Below are 21651 nucleotides of genomic sequence, written 5' to 3'. Positions count from 1 at the left end.
TCGGCAGGCGGACTCTCAACCACTGCGCCACCAGGGAAGCCCCTCTGCCCCTTCCTTAAAGGACACGTTTCACAATAAAAATAGCACCGCCAATTAATTTTGCACAGTGTGAGAGATTTTCTGACATTTACTCCAATTTCCCCAAACCAGTGTTGCTGTAAAGTTCCTTTCCCCATTGCCACGGAAAATAGAACAGTTGTCATTTTCTTCCTTTTTCAGTCCTTTCTCACAGTGCACAAAACATGCCTGAATGACAGGTTGTTCAATCATTATTGCTGCATTTTACAGACCCCAAAACTTGGCAGTTTACGCCAACGCCTTCATTTGTGCTTGGCCTAGCACTCCTTGCTTCAGACCCTTTGCTTGGCTGCAGTTGAAACTTCCGACATTTTTCCTGGAGATCTCTTTTTTACTACTGTGGTACTGTTGTACATCCCAGTTGTTGATTCATCTATATTTTTATTTTTATATTCTTTCTAACATATCTGTTAGTTTCCTAGTCTAATTTTATTCTTTACTTTGTTATTGTTCTTTGTTTGTTTTTGCTACCCCACGCGGCTGGGGGGATCTTGTTTCGCGAGCCGGGGGTCAGGCGAAACTCCTGCAGTGGGAGCTCCAAGTCCAAACCACGGGACTAACAGAGAACCTCAGACGCCAGGGAATATCCATTGGAGTGAGAGCTCACGGAGGTCCTCATCTCAGCACCAAGACCCAGCTCTACCAAACAGCCTACAAACTGCAGTGTTGGAAGCCTCAGGCCAAACAACCAGTAAGACAGGAACACAATCCCACTCATAAAAGAAATTTTTAAAGGAGACAACAAAAAAATATGTCACAGTTGAAGGAGCAAGGTAAAAACCTACAAGAACAAATAAATGGAGAGGAAATTGTCAATCTACCTGAAAAAGTAATGACAGTAAAGATGATCCGGAATCTCGGAAATAGAATGGAGGCACGGATTGAGAAAATACAAGAAATGTATAACAAAGATCTAGAAGAATTCGGGGCTTCCCCAGTGGCACGGTGGTTAAGAATCCACCTGCCAATGCAGGAGACATGGGTTCGAGCCCTGGTCCAGGAAGATCCCACGTGCCGTGGAGCAACAAATCCTGTGTACCACAACTACTGAGCCTGTGCTCTAGAGCCTGCGAGCCACAACTACTGAGCCTGCATGCCACAACTACTGAAGCCTGTGCACCTACAGCCCATGCTCTGTAACAAGAGAAGCCACCGCAATGAGAAGCCTGCACACCACAATGAAGAGTAGCCCCCACTCGCCGCAACTAGAGAAACCCCGTGTGCAGCAACGAAGACCCAATGCAGCCAAAAATAAATAAATAAAGCAATTTATAGAACTAAAGAACAAACAAACAGAGATGAGTAACACAATAACTGAAATGAAAAATACACTAGAAGGAATCAATAACAGAATAACTGAGGCAGAAGAACGAATAAGTGAGCTGGAAGACAAAATGGTGGAAATAACTGCTGAGGAGCAGAATAAAGAAAAAAGAATGAAAAGAAGACAATCTCAGAGACCTCTGGGACAACACTAAATGCACCAACATTCAAATTATAGGGGTCCCAGAAGAAGAAGGGGAAAAGAAAGGGACTGAGGAGATATTTGAAGAGATTATAGTTGAAAACTTCCCTAACATGGGAAAAGAAATAGTCCCCCAGGTCCAGGAAGCACAGAGAGTCCCATACAGGATAAACCCTAGGAAAAACACACAAAGACACATATAAATCAAACTAACAAAAATTAGATTCAAAGAAAAAATGTAAAAACCAGCAAGGGAAAAACAAAAAATAACATACAAAGGAATCCTCATAAGATTATCAGCTGATTTTTCAGCAGAAACACTGCAGGCTGGAGGGAGTGGCAGGATATGCTTAAAGTGATGAAAAAGAAAAACCTACAATGAAGATTACTGTACCCAGCAAGGATCTCATTCAGATTCAATGGAGAAATCAAAAGCTTTTCAGACAAGCAAAACCTAAGACAAACAAGCACCACCAAACCAGCTTTACAACAAATGCTAAAGAAACTTCTCTAGGTGGGAAACACAGGAGAAGAAAAACACCCACAAAAACAAACCCAAAACAATTAAGAAAATGGTAATAGGAACATACATATCGACAATAACCTTGAATGTAAATGGATTAAATGCCCCAACCAAAAGACACAGACTGACTGAATGGATACAAAAACAAGACCCATATATATGCTGTCTACAAGAGACCCACTTCAGACCTAGGGACACATACAGACTGAAAGTGAAGGGATGGAAAAAGATATTCCATGCAAATGGAAATCAAAAGAAAGCTGGAGTTGCAATACTCATATCAGACAAAATAGACTTTAAAATAAAGACTGTTACAAGAGATAAGGAGGGACACTACATAATGATCAAAGGATCAATCCAAGAAGAAGATATAACAATTATAAATGTTTATGCACCCAACATAGGAGCACCTCAATACATAAGGCAAATGCTAACAACCATGAAAGGAGAAATTGACAGTAACGCAATAAGAGTAGGGGACTTTAACACCCCACTTACACCAATGGACAGATCATCCAACCAGAAAATAAATAAGGAAACACAAGCTTTAAGTGACACAATAGACCAGATAGATTTAATTGATATTTATAGACCATTCCACCAAAAAGTGGCAGGGTACACTTTCTTCTCAAGTGCACACAGAACATTCTCCAGGGTAGATCACATCTTGGGTCACAAATCAAGCCATGGAAAATTTAAGAAAATTGAAATCGTATCAAGCATGTTTTCTGACCACAACATTGTGAGATTGGAAATCAATTACAGCAAAAAAAATTGTAAGAAACACATATACATGGAGGCTAAACAGTGCACTACTAAATAACGAAGAGATCGCTGAAGAAATCAGAGAAGAAATAAAAAAACGCACAGAAACAAGTGACAGCAAAAACATGACGACCCAAAACCTATAGGATGCAGCAAAAGCAGTTCTAAGAGGGAAGTTTATAGCAATTCAATCTCACCTCAAGAAACAAGAAAAATCTCAAATAAACGATCTAACCCTACACTTAAAACAACTAGAGAAAGAAGAACAAAGAAAATCCAAAGTCAGTAGAAGGAAAGAAATCATAAAGATCAGAGCAGAAATGAATGAAATAGAAATGAAGAAAACAGTAGCAATGATCAATAAAACTAAAAACTGGTTCTTTGAGAAGATAAACAAAATTGATAAACCCTTAGCCAGACGCATCAAGAAAAAAAGGGAGAGGACGCAAATCAATAAAATTAGAAAGGAAAAAGGAGAAATCACAACTGACACGGCAGAAATACAAAGGATTATAAGAGACTACTACAAACAGCTATATGCCAATAAAATGGGCAACTATGATGAAATGGACAAATTCTTGGAAAGGTACAATTTTCCATGGCTGAACCAGGAAGAATTAGAAAATATAAACAGACCTATCACAAGCAATGAAATTGAAACTGATTAAAAATCTTCCAACAAACAAAAGTCCAGGACCAGAGGGCTTCACAGGCGAATTCTATCAAACATTTAGAGAAGAACTAACACTGATGCTTCTGAAACTCTTCCAAAAAACTGCAGAGGGAGAAACACTCCCAAATTCATTCTACGAAGCCACCATCACCCTGATACCAAAACCAGAATAAGATACCACACACAAAAAAGAAAATTATAGACCAATATCACTGATGAACATAGATGCAAAAACCCTGAACAAAATACTAGCAAACAGAATCCAACAGCACATTAAAAGGATCATACACCATGATCAAGTGGGATTTATCCCAGGGATGCAAGGATTCTTCAATATAAGCAAATCAATCAATGTGATACAGAACATTAACAAATTAAGGAATAAAAACCAAATGATTCATCTCAATAGATGCAGAAAAAGCTTTTGACAAAATTCAACACCCATTTATGATAAAAACTCGCCAGAAAATGGGCATAGAGGGAAACTACCTCAACATCATAAAAGTCATATATGACAAACCCACAGCAAGCATCATACTCAATGGTGAAAACCTAAAAGCATTTCCACTAAGATCAGGAAAAAGACAAGGATGTCCACTCTCACAACTCTTATTCAACATAGTTTTGAAGTTCTAGCCACGGCAATCAGAGAAGAAAAAGAAATAAAAGGAATCCAAATTGGAAAAGAAGAAGTAAACCTGTTGCTCTTTGCAGATGACATGATACCATACATAGAAAATCCTGAAGATGCCACCAGAAAACTACTAGAACCAATCAATAAATTTGGCAAGGTTGCAGGATACAACATTAATGCACAGAAATCTCTGGCATTCCTATACACCAACAATGAAAAATCAGAAATTAAGGAAACACTCCCATTTACCACTGCAACAAAAAGAATTAAATGCCTAGGAATAAACCTGCCTGAGGAGGCGAAAGACTTGCACTCAGAAAACTATAAAACACTAATGAAAGAAATCAAAGATGACATAAACAGATGGAGAAATATAGCATGTTCTTGGATTGGAAGAATCAACACTGTGAAAATGACTATACTACCCAAAGCAATCTACAGATTCAATGCAATCCCTATCAAACTACCAGTAGCATTCTTCACAGAATTAGAACAAAAAATTTTACAATTCGTATGGAATCACAAAAGACTCCGAATAGCCAAAGCAATCTTGAGAAAGAAAAATGGAGTTGGAGGAATCAGGCTCCCTGACTTCAAACTATACCACAAAGCTAATCAAGACAGTATGGTATTGGCCCAAAAACAGAAATATAGATCGGTGGTACAGGATAGAAAGCCCAGAGATAAACCCATGCACATATAGGCACCTAATTTACAACAAAGGAGGCAAGAACATAAAATGGAGAAAAGACAGCCTCTTCAATAAGTGGTGCTGGGAAAACTGGACAGCTACATGTAAAAGAATGAAATTAGAACACTACCCTACACCATACACAAAAATAAACTCCAAATGGATTAAAGACTTAAATGTAAGACCAGACACTACAAAACTCTTAGAGGAAAACATAGGAAAAAACACCCTTTGACATAAACCACAGCAAGATCTTTTTTGACCCACCTCCTAGAGTAACGGAAATAAAAACAAAAATAAACAAAATGGGACATAATTAAACTTAAAAGCTTTTGCACAGCAAAGGAAACCATAAACAAGACAAAAATACAACCCTCAGAATGGGAGAAAATATTTGCAAATGAAACAACAGACAAAGGATTAATCTCCAAAATATACAAACAGCCCATGGAGCTCAATATCAAAAAAACAAACAATCCAGTTAAAAACTGGGTGGAATACCTAAATAGACATTTCACCGAGGAAGACGTACAGATGGCCAAGAGGCACATGAAAAGATGCTCAACATCACTAATTATTAGAGAAATGCAAATCAAAACCACAGTGAGGTGTCACCTCACACCAGTGAGAATGGCCATCATCAAAAAATCTAGAAACAATAAATGCTGGAGAGGGTGTGGTGCACTATTAGTGGGAATGTAAATTGATACAGCCACTATAGGGAACAGTATGGAGGTTCCTTAAAAAACTACAAATAGAACTACCATATAACCCAGCAATCCCACTACTGGGCATATACCCTGAGAAAACCATAATTCAAAAAGAGACATGTACCACAGTGTTCATTGCAGCTCTATTTACAATAGCCAGGACATGGAACCAACCTAAATGTCCACTGACAGATAAATGGATAAAGAAGATGTGGCACATATATACAATGGAATATTACTCAGCCATAAAAAGAAATGAAATCGAGTTATTTGTAGTGAGGTGGATGGACCTAGAGTCTGTCATACAGAGTGAAGTAAGTCAGAAAGAGAAAAACAAATACCATATGCTAACGCATATATATGGAATCTAAAAAAAAGTGGTACTGTTGAACATAGTGGCAGGGCAGGAATAAAGATGTAGACATAGAGAATGGACTTGAGGACACGGGGTGGGAGGGGGAAGCTGGGGAGAAGTGAGAGTAGCATCGACATATATGCACTACAGAATGTAAAATAGATAGCTAGTGGGAAGCAGCCGCCTAGAACAGGGAGATCAGCTCGGTGCTTTGCGATGACCTAGAGGGGTAGGATAGGGAGGGTGGGAGGGAGGCTCAAGAGGGAGGGGATAAGGGGACATATGTGTGCATATAGCTGATTCACTTTGGTGTACAACAGAAACTAACAGTATTGTGGAGCAATTATACTCCAATAAAGATGTATTTTTAAAAAATATAGGGCTTCCCTGGTGGTGCAGTGGTTGAGAGTCCGCCTGCCGATGCAGGGAACACGGGTTCGTGCCCCGGTCCGGGAGGATCCCACAGGCCGCGGAGCGGCTGGGCCCGTGAGCCATGGCCGCTGAGCCTGCGCGTCCGGAGCCTGTGCTCCGCAACGGGAGAGGCCGCAACAGTGAGAGGCCCACATACCACAAAAAAAAATATATATATATATATAACTGAATCACTTTGTTGTAGACATGAAACTAACACAATATAGTCAATCAACTATACTTCCATTTTAAAAAAGAAACCTTATTTTATTTTGCTTGTGGTTTTGTGGGTCAGGATTTCCTAAAGGGCTTAGCTGGGCAGTCCTTGCTCGGGGTCTCTCATGAGGTTGCAGGCAGCTGCTGGCTGGGGCTCAGAACCCTAGTCTGAGTGTTTCCTTCCCTGGGATGGATGTCCAAGATGACTCATTCAACTCGGCTGGCGCTCACTGCCGGCTGCTGGCTGGCACCTCGGCAGGGCTGTTGAATACAGTGCCTACGTGAGGCTTTTCCATCACGGCAGCCTCGGAGTAGTTGGACTTCTTACTTGGTGACTGACTCCCTCGAGAACAAGCACCTCCAGAGAGCCAGGCAGAAGCTGAGGGGCCTTTTACGACCTAGCCTTGGGAGTCATATAATGGCGCATCTTCCACTCTATCCGTCCAGTAGTCGCAGCTCACCCAGGTTGAAGGGGAGGAGACTCAGAACCTACCTGTCGATGGGGGGCGTGGCAAGGACCCATTTAGAAGAGCACAGGGGATGGGAGACATTGTTGCAGCAAACTTTGGAAAATACCGTCTGCCACTCAGGCAGCTGATAATGTCCTAGGACATCCGGTACCTTCCTTATCTCTAGACAGCTCAAGCTCTCAAAATCAGAAATCTGTGGTCTTTTTCTAAGAGCACAACAGTGAACTTAGTCTGGGCAGCCCTGAGCAAGCACGAAATTGCCTCCAAACTTCCTGACATTCCTGAGGTAGGAAGGCTCGTGTCATGAACTTTGAGCATCAAAAATGGACATATTCAACCGTTCACTCATTCACCCATTCGTTCCTTCATCATTCATCTAGCCAGTGTACGTGAGCACCTACTGTGTGCCAGATGCAGTAATGTGCAAAACCAAACATAGTTCCTGACCTCCTACAGCTTACATTTTGTTAGGAGATCCAGTCGTTAATGACATCATCACATAAATAACTGTAAAACGGCAACTATGACAAAAGCCATGAAGGGGGATCGTACTTAGGTCACTCAAGAATGGTTCTCCTGAGGAAGCGATGACTGAAATCCGAGGAACAAATGAAATTTTCCTGGAGTGGAGGACCTGGAAGAACATCCCAAGCCAAAGGACCCACATGAGAAAATACGCTGGGACCAGAGAGAGAAAAACTAGTGCAGGGATTGAGGAAAGGCCTCAGGGAGAAGCTCGAAAGGAGGCCGTGAGTCGGTGACACAGACTTGGTGGGCGCAGGGGTCGGGGGTGGATTCAAAAGGCAGTCAGGGGATAAAACTGATAGGACTTGGTGATGGAGGGTGTATTTGTTATCTATTGTTGCATAACGAATTACCACGATCGAGCAGCTTAAAACCACATCCACTGTTATGGCACAGTTTCCACGGTTCAGGAGTCCAGGCACGATAGAGTCCTCTGCAAGGCTGCAGTCAAGGTGTGGGCCTGGACAGGAGTCTCATCTGAGGCTCGACTAGGAAGGACCAGCTTCCAAGCTCACCGGCTGTTGCAGCACTCATTTCCTTGTGTGCTCCTGGATTGAAGCCCTCCGCTTCCGTCAGCCGGAAGCCACCCTCAGGTCCTCGCTGTGGCCCTCTCCATTCTGCAGCTCGCAGCATGGTGTCTTGCTTCTTCAAAGTCAGCAAGAGAGAGTCTCTTAGTGTTGCTGAAACTTGGCCTCTGTACACTGGCGCCGGATTAAATCTCGGAGCCAGTTTTGGGTGAAATAGAAAGAAATAGCTTTATTGCTTTGCCAGGCAAAGGGGGCCACAGCAGGCTACTTCCCTCAAGACTGTGTGTCCCTCCCTGGAGGGGGGAGTGAGGAGTCTTACAGAGTTCAAGGAACAGGGCGTGGTCAGCTCATGGACATTCTTCTGATTGGTTGGTGGTGAGGTAATTGGGAATCAGCATCATCAACCTTCTGGTTCCAACTGGTTTGGGGTCTACGTGCTCGTGGGCAGCATACAGTTAACTTCTTCCACTTGGTGTGGGTTTCAGTATCTGCAAAACAGCTCAAAGGATGTGGTTCAGAATATTATCTAGAGTCCTTGAGGAAGAACTAAATGTCCTTGACTTTGTTTAATGACTAAAGTATTATTATTTTGTCTTGTTTGACTGTTTTCCTTTCTTTCTGCATTTTCTCACTTCTCTGATTAAATTAATTCTTTGACTAAAGTTTTTCTACAGACAAAAGGCAGGTGGAGGACATGGGTGGGAGTCTATTCTGAGAAGGCCTCATAGGATCCTGCTGGGTCACACTAGCAGGATGGGTGTCACTAACCTGTGTGAAGGAATTACATCCACGTAACCACATACCTCCTGACACTTTTGCTGTACTCTGTTGACCAGAGCAAGTCACACCAGCCACGTTCAAAAGAAGGTGACCACACAAGAGCTGAATACGAGGAGATGGGGATTGTGGAAGCCACCTTGGAGGCTATCTTCCCAAGAGGGATTCTGGGGTAGGGACACAGGGAGGTGTCAATCCTGGAAGGAGATATCGAAGGGGATACGGTGAGGAGTAGAGAAAATGATTTTGGTTGGGACATGTTGAGTTTGAGGTACTTCTGTTTTTTGTTTTTTTTTTTTTTTTGCTGTACGTGGGCCTCTCACTGTTGTGGCCTCTCCCGTTGCGGAGCACAGGCTCGGGACGCCCAGGCTCAGTGGCCATGGCTCACAGGCCCAGCCGCTCCGCGGCAGGTGGGATCTTCCCGGACCGGGGCACGAACCCGTGTCCCCTGCATCGGCAGGCAGACTCTCAACCACTGTGCCACCAGGGAAACCCTTGAGGTACCTTTGAGACATCCAATAGATGTCACATGAGTGATATTTGAACATGTGGATCTGGAGCTGGTAGGAAACATAAACTAATGAACCACGTTTAGATGAGTGGTAATTCAAGCCAAGTGTAGATGAGATTTGCCGAAGGAGGGAGTGTGGCATGAGGAGGACCCAGGACCAAGTCTTAAAGAATGCCATCAGTTAATCGCCGGGCAGAAGACGTGGGCCTGCAAAGCAGACAGAGAACAGGCATCAAACCAGGAGAGCGATGTGTTCCACAAACCAAAGGGAAAGAGACACTGACCGTGTCATACTGCTGGGATTCATGTATGGTGACGACTAAAAACATCACCTCCATTTAGCCACAGAGTGGGAAATGACTGGTGAGCTTAGCAGGAACTGTTTTGGGGAAGTGATGAGGTGAAGCTAGGTTGGGGTGGGCTGAGAAGTGGATGAGAGGTGAGGAAATGGGACTGTATTGCTACTTTAGAGCATTTCTGCAGGGATGAGGCAGTTCATCTGTTAAAGGGAGAGCAGAGAGCAGTGAGGGTTTCAAATAGCGCTGAGTGAGCGGGCAAGCAGATGAGAGGCATGAAGGCCCGCTGGGCCCAACAACGTCCTCAGCCAGAGATCACCAGAAACACACCTGCAGTCGTCGGAACTGGGTTATAACTCATCCCAGCCAGGGAGACTATTACCACGGGCAACCTCAGTAAAGGGACGTGCAGAGGACTTACAACATTTGGGTCTGTGTTAGTTGATCTGGGGAAACATTTAAGGAAGCAGGGCTTTGCTCTGGATTGGATTATGCCAGGAAAAGGAGGCAATTCCTTGACTGGATGTCTTAATAAATCGTATCTCAAAGGTAGGAAGACTAGAGAAATCCTAAACTTGTAATTGGTAAAGAAGCAGCAGTCACTCTTATTGGCCAAGACAGAAGGACGTTTGGTCACTTTTGTGGCTTGGCCAACGCTCGTCTTTTCGTCTGTGTTCAGACATGAAGAGAGGGGCCTCGGTTTTGGCTTGATCAGTCATCAGAGCCTGATGTCGACGTTTTATGAACCTGTGTATATTCAACAGAACACCGAGGCCCAGCTGTGTGCCAGGCCAGCTCCCTAACGTCACCGCTCTCTGGAACCTGCCATGGACGCTCCCTTTCCCCTCCCCCCCACGTGCCCGGATGGCGGCAGTCGAGACATGCCTCCTCTCCCCCCTGCATCTTAAGGGGCCGCTCTATGAGGCTTCGGCTTCTCAATCTCAAATTGGCCAGGGATGGAGGCCCACCGTGGCGGTGTGAGGATGAAGGGACGGAACCGATGTGAAAACCCCATAAAGCCTTCCGGGCCACCAGGGCTCACTACAGCTGCCCTCGAGCTCAGACATGTCTATCTGGAAGGGCCTTCTTGGTATCGGACGGCCGTGCCCAGGAAGAGCAGGAGGGGCCCGGGACGGGCGTTCGAGAGAAACATCGCGCAGCCCGCGGCGCGTCGGCGCTGCCGGCCCAGGTATCCGCTCGCGCAACCGGCGAGGAGTAGATCTGTGCGCGTGCGCGCCTCCGCCCCGCCCCCTCACCGCCCCGCCCCCCCGCCGGCGCGCAGGCCGCTGGGGCGGCCGGGCCACGCCGCGCGCCGATTGGTGGCGTTCCGGGCCCGCCTTCGGGTGATTGACGGCTCCCGGGCCGCCACCGCCCAGCCGCCGCAACAGCCGCCGCCGCCGCTGCCTCCGCCTCCGCCTCAGCCGCAGGGTGTGGAGCCCGCCGCCGCTCGCGGGCTGCGCGTCTGCCGCCGCCGCCGCCGCCGCCGCCGCCGACGCCGCCGCCGACGCCTCTGCCTCCCAGCCTCCGCCTCCCAGCCTCCGCCATGGACCTGTTCGGGGACCTGCCGGAGCCCGAGCGTTCGCCGCGCCCGGCTGCGGGTAAGCGGGTGGCCGCCCGGACGGTGAGGAGAAGGGGGGCGGGCGGGCGGCGGCCTCGAGGCCGCGGCGCCTGAGGCGGCGGCGGGGACGCGGGAGGGTGAGCGCGGCCTGCACCGGCGCGGGGAGTTCGCGGTCTCCGCCATGTTCGCTGCGCAGGAGGAGGGGACCGCGGCTCGGGGACCTTTGTGTGCGGCCCACACGTGTGGCCGCCGCCGTCCGCTCACGGGAGCCGCGCGCCGGGTCGCCGGCCTGCGTCCGAACAGCTCGCCGTGTGGGCCGCGTCGTTCCGGGCGCGCTCCCAGTTCTGCGTTTTCTTCGGCTTTGTTTTTCGTCTCTACCCCGGAGATGGAAGTCATCGCCGACTCGGTCCTTGGGGTTGTGAGGCCCAGAAGAGAGAATCCATTCCCTCCGCTCCTCTCGTCGGATCTGACGATTCATGGGAGTTTTTGTGCTTTCCGGGGCCCCGGGAAGGGCCCGCTCCCCTGCCGGCCCCCGACCTCGGCCGCTGTGCCAGGTCCTCCCTGGAGGCTGGGGTTGGAGCCGCCCACGGCGGCGGCGCGGGGGCCGCACGGTTGGTCCTGTGCGTCCAGCGGGTGGCGGCCACGCCAGGTTGAGGCTGGCGAGACCTGCGAATGTGTTCACGGCTAGGTACGCAGCTGGGTGCTGTGGTTTAGCGCTTTCTTTACGAGCCCAGCTTGGTGGCAGAAAACGTGGCAAACGCTAAAAACGCATTCAGACTCCAGGCTCAGCTCAGCGCCGGGTCTCAGTCGGAAAGCCTGCGGGGGGCGGGGGGCCCGCGTCTGCGGTAGGGGATCCGCGGGCCATTTGGGACCGCGCGGCGCGGGTCTGCAGAGCCTGGTTCGGGAGCTGCCGTTGTCGTAGGGGAAGGGGAAGGCGAGGGTGACTGATGGCCAGCCTTATGCTCTCCAGGAGCCTAATTCTGCACGCAAGTGATGAAGATTGAACATGGCTAAGGTTACTGCCTGTGGGAAACGCTGAGTGTCCAGAGGAGCGACGTTTGTAGTCCGTGGACAGAGAGCGGGGAAGGAGGTGGCGCTGGCATCTGGCCTCCCGGAAGATGGGTAGACTTGGGACTTGCAGAGACTCTAGGCAAGGGAACGGTGTGCTCTTTGGGGAACGTTTCGTTCTCTAGTTGGCCTGGGCGTACCAGCGTGGAGGGCTACTGTGACATGGGGCCCTAAAAGAAAGGCCCCCAGAGACGGGGTGGCTGTGCCCTCCATGGGGCCTGGATTCTGGCTTGTCTCACGTGGACCACCAGGCTGGCCAGTCTTTGTCGGACCATTATTCCCAGTAACGGTGCCGTGACTTTTCCCTACCAAACATTCATCTTGTGGATTGTTTCTTAGATTTGTTTTCTAGATTGTTCTAGGTACGGGTGAAAACTCTGGCTTGTGTATGCACTCTTCCTTACTCTGTTGATGGAGTGTAACCTCTATCTGAATATGTTTGGGGCAGCGTTTGGACTCGCAGATGTGCCTGTGGGCCTGTCATTTTCTTGAATCGCAAAGGGACCCTTGAAACGATACAAAACTTGCCAACTCTTACAGGTTGGTGCTTGGGAGGGCGTATCCAGCCCTGGCTGAGATGACAGGGTGGCAGGGGTGCTGCGTGAAGTTTAAACGCCCCCTTCCCTGAAGCGTGGATTCGTGAGCTGCTCCCTGCCTGTGGGGAGGGCACTGACACTGTCCTGCTTGGCTGAGTGTATGTTTTTAAACAGCCTTGAAAACAAAGAAGGCGTGCTTTCTGAATTTGTAGCTGACAGAAAGCTGGGAGGGATAAGTACTAAAGTGAGTGACAGAATCGGGACCCGAAGTTATCTTGACAGGCAGTTAGTTCAGACCAGCAAGGTGAGTCTTAACAGGTTAAACAAAATCATTTGAACAAGAACAGAATCTGATTTCACAATTTTGTGGAAATGCTTTGATTTTTGAAAACTTAATTCAAAACGTCATACTTTTTGTTTCCGAAAAATTGATCATATTGATTGACAAAATTGAACGTAGAGAGAATGAAAGGAAAATAAAGTTGGTTTCATGAAGTGGATGGAGAGATGAGGCTGAATCGCACCATCATGACCCTCACAAAGGATGTGCAGGTGCCACCAATTTCTGAGCTAATTCAGGGAACAATAAAAGACCTAGACACTTTCACAGTCCCCAGAAAGAGTTGTTCCAGACATGTTATCAGACTGTGTGGTTTCTGATCCCAACTCTGCTCTTGCTGTCTTCTGTGGCAGTTCCTGCTTCTGGGAAACATGAATGTCGCCTCCTCCTGTTAGCCCACAGGTTAGACAGGGCGCTGTGTGTACGGTATTTAGCACAGGTAGAGCACGAGGTCTGCGTTTACTAGATGCTAGTGCCTAGTAGATGCTATTCTATGAGTTAACTTTCACAGCCATTCAGAAGGGGAAAAAAATGCACTCTTAAATGGATTTTGTGAAAACACTAAGTGTCCAAAGGGAGGAAGTATCACACTCCTAAGATCACATCAAGTGTATTTTATTTAGTTCTTTGATTTTTTGTTTTAAACATTACATCTAATGTTCCTACCCCAAGCCTCTTAATTTTTATGGTCTGAAGAAAAATGTGGAAAGAACGCATTAAATGTTTTCAGATTTTGTGCTAAGTTAGGAGTTTTCATACCAGCCCCTAACATGTTTTGACTGCTGAGTGAAATCAGGTTTTTTATATACAGTATACATAGCTTACCTAAAAAAGGGAGTATGTTTGTTATTATCAGATAGAAATGGAATTTCTCTGGTACATCATACTCATAAAAGTGCTGACTTGATGTCTTTAAAGATTGACGGCTTATATTTGGCAGTCCAAACAAGTTAAAGGTGTCCTGGTTTAAAGTTGTTTGGGCAGTAACCTGGTTTCAGTTTTATAGGGCGGTTCTTTCACTACACCAGTACACTTTAAAGCTGATGGTCAGCTGTCAGGGACTAAATAAATATTTGCTTGGCAGGCCATCTTCAAAATATTTCCTTTTAGAAAATTGGAGATCTAAATATAAAATAAAGGCTAAGATATTAGAAAAAACTTGGACTAATTGTAAAACTTCAGGGTTAATAAGAAAAACCTCAAGTCATAAAAATTAGAATGGATTTAGCTATGTAAAAATAAAAAGTTTCTGCAAGCAAAATAGCACAAAGGCAAAAGACAGACTGAGAGAAAGGTGGTACACAATACTAAAGGTTACTATCCCTAGTAAGGGAAAGGCGCAGATAAATTAATAAGAAAAAGAGATGACCCGTTAGAAAAATGGTCAAAGGATGTGTCCTGACAGTTTATAGAGGAAGAAATGCAAATGACCCATCAACCAGAGCTTCCTCCGTCACTGGAAAGGAATAGCAGATCACTGATGTGCCATATTTTTCACCCATCAGATTTAAAAATTGGCAAGATGGTAATGAGGGTGTAGAGAAATGGATATTCTCATAAAGCGTGTTGGGGGTGAAAGTTACCACAACTTTTTTTGGAACAAATTTTGGCATTTGTCAGATTTATTAATTTACCCTTTGACCAGCAGTTAGCAGATAAAATAAGGATATAAGCCTAGGGTTGTTTATTGTGGCATTATTTGTCATGTAAAAAACCAGAATCATGCTGCGTGCCCATTAGTAAGGGAACCAGACCAAGTGAGTGGCAGTGCTTTCCATAGAGAATAGTGTGCGGCTGTTGAAGCGAATCGTTAGACCCAGTGTGATGGCTTACATGAATAATGATGTATGTAGAGTGTTGTGTATATAGTATACTTCTACCTTTTAAAAATTAAAATGCACATACACAAGTTCACGAGCATAAAGGAAAGTGGAAAGTATACAATAAACTGTTACGGTGGCGGGGAGGCGGGGCCTTTTTCTAATACGTCTGTGGTATTTGGAAAACATGTACAGTAGTCCCTCAGTATCTGTGGGGGATTGGTTCCAGGATCCCCTTCGGATACCAAAATCCGAGGATGCTCAAGTCCCTTATATATCAATAAAATGGCCTAGTACAATGGCCCTCCGCATCCACAGGTTCCACATCCTCGGATGAGGAGGTCAGCTGTGTCACATTTGTAGTTGAAGAGAAAATCTAGGTATAAGAAGCAATTTAGGCAAAATATTTAAAAGCTTGTTGTTGCTTTACTGTACGTAGCAACTTATAGCTAATCTGAATATAATCAGCCCAAGAGTATTTTTCTCAGCATAGTATGTAACTTTCAGTAGACTTAGCTTCAGAATGTAGGTAACTTAAAAAAAAAACCCAACAATCGAGATAAGATTATCTGTAGTGAAAAACTTGTTTTCTGTCTTGTTTCTTTCTTTATGAGAGTTCTTACATTTAGATCAGGGGCCTCTTCCAAAGTTTAGGGTCAGGGTCACACTTGGTCCAATGATTGCAGCTCCAAATACTTTGAATTACTATTTATCCAAAACAGAATGTAAGGTTCTGGCTAACCAGAAGTTCCCTTTATAGCATCTGTGACCTACAGATTGTTGTTACAGAATCCAGATGCAAGCTACTCTAACTCTGACCCTTTTGGTGGTGCAAAAAGGTGTCCCAGAGATCTTACAGAGCCTCGGGATTCTCCTTGTGGGGTTGTGTAAGGGTTAAATGAGATGATCCTTGCGAAGTTCCTAGAACAGTGTGGGGTGGGGGCAGTGTAGCACGTCGCCAGGAGCATGGGCTGGGAAAGCAGGCTGCCTGGGTTTGGATCTCCACTCCTCACTGGCTCTCTCTTGGACAGTTATTTAACCTAAGCGCCTCAGTTTTCTTATCAGTAAGTTACAATAATAATAGTACCCACCTCGTAAGATTATTGTAAGGATTAAATCCATTAAAATTTGTAGAGCACTAGAATAGTTCCTGGCAGGCAGCGAATGTTAATTATCATTTATATAAGCCATTTTCAGTCGTGGCCAACAGAAATATGAGATGATCTCATTGTGTTTAATTGAAATACCACTCACAGTATTCCAGAGTGACAGAGGAGAGGAGAGGCTCATTCTGTTCAGCATGGGAAGATAAGCCCTTCTCTGGGGCTGGTGGTAGGTTTGAGGAACTGACTTAAACTGAGTTGTCGCCAAAGGAGAGAGGCCAGGCTAGTGCTAAGCTGGAAACTCTATTATGAGGAATGCTTGCCGGGACCGAAAATGTATTAATACCTGGGTAAAAGAGGACTTTGCCCCATTGGACATTGGATTTGGAAAGACCTGACTTAGATGGGTAGTTTAATTCAGAAATTAAAATCGGATCCTGCGTAAGTAGAAGGGTTGATTGTCTTCAGGTTGGCCTCCTCCCTATAATGTCCCCCTCTCCCAAGATGCCTGGTGCTCTGGCCCCGCTGAATCCAGCGTGATTGTTCTGGGTCATCGCATTCAGTTTTGAGTCTGTTGGAATGGGCATGTTGATGCTTAGACCAATACAGTTTGAGTTTCCCTTGGAAGTGGCTTGCTAGAATATTAGCAATTCTTGTAGGAGGATTAATACAGTGAGTAAATGGTTATCCTAAATGCCTCTTAGTGTCCTCCTAATGCTGTTTTTTTGGATACTCCCCACAGAGTCTTTATGTCACTTGTGAGAAAAATGAAAGTATTTGTAATTACTTAATGTCTTTAGGGTAATCCTAAGGGATAAAAATGTAATTTATGGAGTCGACATTTCCCATTTGCATTAGGGGTATAAAGCAGAAGAGTTACTTTTTGTTAAATTAGGAATTACCAGGTATTTAATATACTTCTGACCTAAAGACTCCTGAAGAAATTTCCTTTCTTGGAGTTTATAAATTTTAATTAAAATTTTTACTTTTTTAAAAAAGTAAAATTGATACCCAGCTCATTTCTAGGCAAAAAGACAATATGGATGAAACTTTTAGAGCGTACACATTGAATTGGTTTTTACTTCTATTTTTTTTAAGAGGGTATTAAATTGTTTATTTATTACACATGATAATGGATGATACACAAGCTTCATTCCCATCTATATCTGGTACCATAATCCAATTTAGATATATTGCATAGGATGTGCCAACAATCATATATTAATAATCAGAAAACTCCATGACTTGGCTTGGGTGACCCTTTTCACGGTGAACTCCAGGTCACAACGCAGTAACTGTCAGTTCAACTACACCAAGGTTTCGGAAGACAGTAGCTTCTCCACCAAAGCAGGTTGTAAATAAATTTTGAATGGAACCCGGCATCACCTTGAAGGAATACTAACTTCACACTGTTGGCGTAGTTTACCAAAATGGCTTCAGAGTAGACTAACTTTACACAGGACATTTAAAAAAAGGACACATTTATTCAGCGTCATGATCAGACTATTACGTTTAGCAATCAACAGCATGGGTGCAAAAAAAAAAAAAAAAACCTACATTAAAACCCTTTGTTGGAATGCTTTACACTTTCCACAGAACAGAAACTAAAATAACCTGTTATACAGTTAGTCACAAATACAGTCCTCGAGTTTTTTTGCCCATACACATGTCTTCTTTGTAGCAGCTAGGCCCTGCCACCACTGTGCTTGGCTGAGCTCACAAATCTGTTGTAACCGGTAGCTTCCCTGTCACTTCTCTGGCTCTCCTCTCCTGCTAAGCTTTGTTTCCTGGCAGTAATCAAAACCTTCTGCCACTGCCACAGCTACTGCTGCTGCTGGAACCACCACAGCCACCTTGGTTTCGGGGTTTGGCAAAGTATTGGCCTCCACCGCCATAGGGACCAGAACTTCTGCCTCCAAAGTTTCCTCCTTTCATGGGTCCAAAATTTGAAGATTGATTGTTGTAACTGCCAAAATCATTGTCGCTTCCACCACCTCCAAAATCGCTTCCATCATTACCAAATCCATTATAGCCATCCCCACTGCCACCATATCCACCACCACCGCGGCTGCCACCAAAGCCACCTCGACCACTGAAGTCTCCTCCACGACCAAAGTTGTCATTCCCACCAAAACCACCTCCACGACCACCGCCAAAGTTTCCAGAACCACTTCGACCTCTTTGGCTGGATGAGGAACTAGCCATCTCTTGCTTAGATAGGGCTTTCCTTACTTCACAGTTGTGGCCATTCACAGTGTGGTATTTCTGAATGACAATCTTGTCTACAGAGTCATGGTCATCAAAGGTTACGAAAGCAGAGCCTCTCTTTTTACACTGCCTCGATCAGTCATGATTTCAAACACTTCAATTTTCCCGTACTGTTCAAAATAATCTCTTAGATGATGTTCTTCAGTGTCTTCTTTAATGCCACCAACAAAAATCTTTTTCACAGTTAAGTGGGCACCAGGTCTTTGAGAATCTTCTCTTGAGACGGCCCTCTTTGGTTCCCCAACTCTTCCATCTACCTCGTGTGGCCTTGCATTCGTGGCCGCATCCACCTCCTCCACAGTGGCGTATGTGACAAACCCGAAGCCTCTGGAGCGTTTGGTGTTTGGATCCCTCATTACCACACAGTCTGTGAGCGTTCCCCACTGCTCCAAATGGCTCCTCAGACTGTCATCGGTTGTTTCAAAGCTCAAACCTCTGATGAAGAGCTTCTGCAGCTGTTCGGGCTCTTTGGGTGACTCTGACTTAGACATGATGGCAGTGGAGGGGCGGAGGGGAGATGTCAACGATGCTTACTCTGCGGCGTCCATGAGCAGAAAGGAGTAATCTACCGAACGTATCTCTGAATTGGTTTTTAAATGAGTACATTTCTGTACTTGAACTCAGAGGAGAAAGATCAGTGTGTTGAACTTCATAGGACATGGATGTCCACACCTTCATCTTTAGCCCTCTGTTTCCCCCACGTTCCTGTGGGCCAGTTCATGTATTTCATAGCTTCAATAGAAATTTTGGGGAAAGCTGGAGAAGGAATAATGGTTACATTTTATGTGGAAAGGGCTAATTGAGTATAAAACATTTCAGATAAGTACTTTTGGTAGGTAAATCTTTAGGTGTTTTTTTTTTTTTTTTTTTTTTTTCTCCAGTACGCGGGCCTCTCACTGTTGTGGCCTCTCCCGTTGCGGAGCACAGGCTCCGGACGCGCAGGCTCAGCGGCCATGGCTCACGGGCCCAGCCGCTTCGCGGCATGTGGGATCTTCCCAGACCAGGGCATGAACCCGTGTCCCCTACATCGGCAGGCGGACTCTCAACCATTGCGCCACCAGGGAAGCCCAGTCTTTAGGTTTTTAGAAAGTTTCCTGGCTTTCTCCTGAGTTTACCTTGGAGTTTCTGAAATCCCTCATTTTCTTCATAGATATTTATTGAATTGGGCACTGTGCTGTTAAGGCAGATTGGCTTCCCTCAGGCCTCTCACCATCTCTGTGCTCTGTGTGTTTAAGATTCTCCCTGGTGGTTAATTCAGAATGGTACTGAAATAGGATTTTTAAGACTTGTAGATCTTTGAAGAGTCCCTTTATTTCTGAAGTTCTGTATTGAGGTACCAAGATAGAATTATTGTTTTGCTCTAGAGTCAGTTTTTTCTTCCCAGGATTCACTTTTAAAGAAAGATTTTAAAATATTTGTTAAATAGTGAAATTATCAAAAAAAATACTTGTTTCCCTCAAAACACCTAATAGCCCTTAAAACGCCTGTTGGGTCATCTTTCATTGCTTGTATTATATGTTGACTGTAACTTTTTGGAAACAAATGTCCCTATTAAATGGCTGTCAAGAAAATATTTTAAAAAATAAGCTTTGTCCAGCAGCGGGGAGAAGATTTGAATTTAATGGCAAACTTAAAGATGTCCCCCTTTGAATCCCATCTGGCCAATGACCAAATGCTCTCTAAGCAGGTGTTCCGTGTTCTAGGGAAAGAAGCTCAGAAAGGATCTCTGCTCTTTGATGATCTCCCTCCGGCCAGCAGTACTGACTCAGGTACAGTCTTCAGGCTCTCCCAGGTGTGTGTCAACATGTCATCCTGGGATTGTAGTTGTCTCAATCTTTTTCCCTTTCCCCCATTTTCAACACACAGATGTTTTAGGTGTTGGACTGTCTTAAGTTTTGAATCCATGGCATCAGGTAAGGCAGAAAAATCCGCTAGTCGCTAGCCCTGAGAAACTGCATAAAAGTGTTGAGCAGTTTTCTCTGGTTCATTTGAGTGTTTAATATACTAGCTGGAATAAGATTTAACTCTTTAAGGCAGATTTTTTTGTTTCCTTTGAAATGATAGGACTTTAAAATAAAATAGGTTCAAGACATTATTTAGCACTGTATGAGTTGCCACTGGATTGACACAAGAGTTTTGAGTTTATTTCAATGACCTGTGTAGGTGTCCTGGTGGGATGGATTCTGAAACTTAAGCCTCCTCCTGGTTTTGTGGACTCACTCAGTGTTCTGCTGTGTTTCAGGATCGGGGGGACCTTTGCTTTTTGATGATCTCCCACCAGCCAGCAGTGGTGATTCAGGTAAGTGGTAGGGAAAAACGTCCAACGTGCTGGTGGAAATAATATGCACTATTTTACCCTTACGTAAAATTTATTTATTTATAGCTTGTAACAAGCCTTAGGATGATATTAAATCATAATACAACATAAGGTTTATTAAAACTGAATAGATACCTGGAATTTCTTGGCAGTCCAGTGGTTAGGACTCAGTGCTTTCACTGCTGGGGCCAAGGTTTGATCCCTGGTTGGGGACCTAAGTTCCCGCAAAAAAAACCCTAAATAGATACCATTAGGTGGAAGCAAAAAGACGCTTAAATGCTACATCACTTTTTGGTGATTATTTTTTACTTCTTGCAACTGACTTTTAAGAAGTAAAGAGTCCAGTAATTTACTTTGATCTTTGTTATTAACGTGTTTTTTAAAAATTTTATTTATTTATTTATTTATTTATGCTGTGTTGGGTCTTCGTTTCTGTGCAAGGGCTTTCTTTAGTTGTGGCAAGCAGGGGCCACTCTTCATCGCGGTGCGCAGGCCTCTCACTATTGCAGCCTCTCTGTTGTGGAGCACAGGCTCCAGACGCACAGGCTCAGTAGTTGTGGCTCACGGGCCTAGTTGCTCCGCGGCATGTGGGATCTTCCCAGACCAGAGCTCGAACCCATGTCCCCTGTATTAGCAGGCAGATTCTCAACCACTGCACCACCAGGGAAGTCCCTGTTATTAACGTTTAAAAGAAAATCTCAGTCTGTCATTCTGGTTTTGCCTTGTTATATTCCTGACAGACCCAAATGTATCCAGCAGAAGTGTCTGAATATATGAAGTACAGTTAAAATATTTTCAGTTTCCTGATAAATAAGTCATTTGTTTTATGCCACTTACATTAAAAAAAATTTTGATTTTAAGAAAATGAAGTCAGAATGACACTGCTTTACTGACTGGTACAGACCATGTGCAGGAATTTGAATTCTTAAAATTCAAGACCTTAGTTAATTATTTTCCAGTCAGTCCTTTTATGTTCTCAAGATTCTTTTTATTGATTTGATTTCATTTTTGTCA

General features: G+C 44.7%; 1 protein-coding gene and 1 pseudogene across 3 annotated transcripts in view; one reads left to right on the top strand and one right to left on the bottom strand.

Moving 5' to 3' along the window:
* The first annotated feature begins 11149 nt into the window (after positions 1-11149).
* ILKAP (ILK associated serine/threonine phosphatase) overlaps positions 11150-21651 on the top strand; it is a 29455-nt gene continuing 18953 nt past the window's right edge. The window contains exons 1-3 of one of the 2 annotated variants that reach the window (XM_082840886.1): positions 11150-11225; positions 20024-20089; positions 20563-20619. In XM_082840886.1, the coding sequence (XP_082697012.1) occupies positions 11171-11225; positions 20024-20089; positions 20563-20619 (178 nt within the window). In that variant the 5' untranslated portion in view covers positions 11150-11170. Of the gene's footprint in view, positions 11226-19809; positions 20090-20562; positions 20620-21651 lie in introns of those variants that run through there. The other variant, XM_082840885.1, reaches the window with a different exon arrangement.
* LOC309962847 (heterogeneous nuclear ribonucleoprotein A1-like) lies at positions 17850-19457 on the bottom strand (annotated as a pseudogene). Its single transcript has one exon. The product of its transcript is annotated as a heterogeneous nuclear ribonucleoprotein A1-like (transcript).

The sequence above is a fragment of the Leucopleurus acutus genome (assembly GCF_964270905.1).
Source record: "Leucopleurus acutus genome assembly, chromosome: 6".
Taxonomy (NCBI): Eukaryota; Metazoa; Chordata; class Mammalia; order Artiodactyla; family Delphinidae; genus Leucopleurus; species Leucopleurus acutus.
Note: the sequence above shows the minus strand (reverse complement) of the source record. Positions and strands in the feature narration are given on the sequence as shown.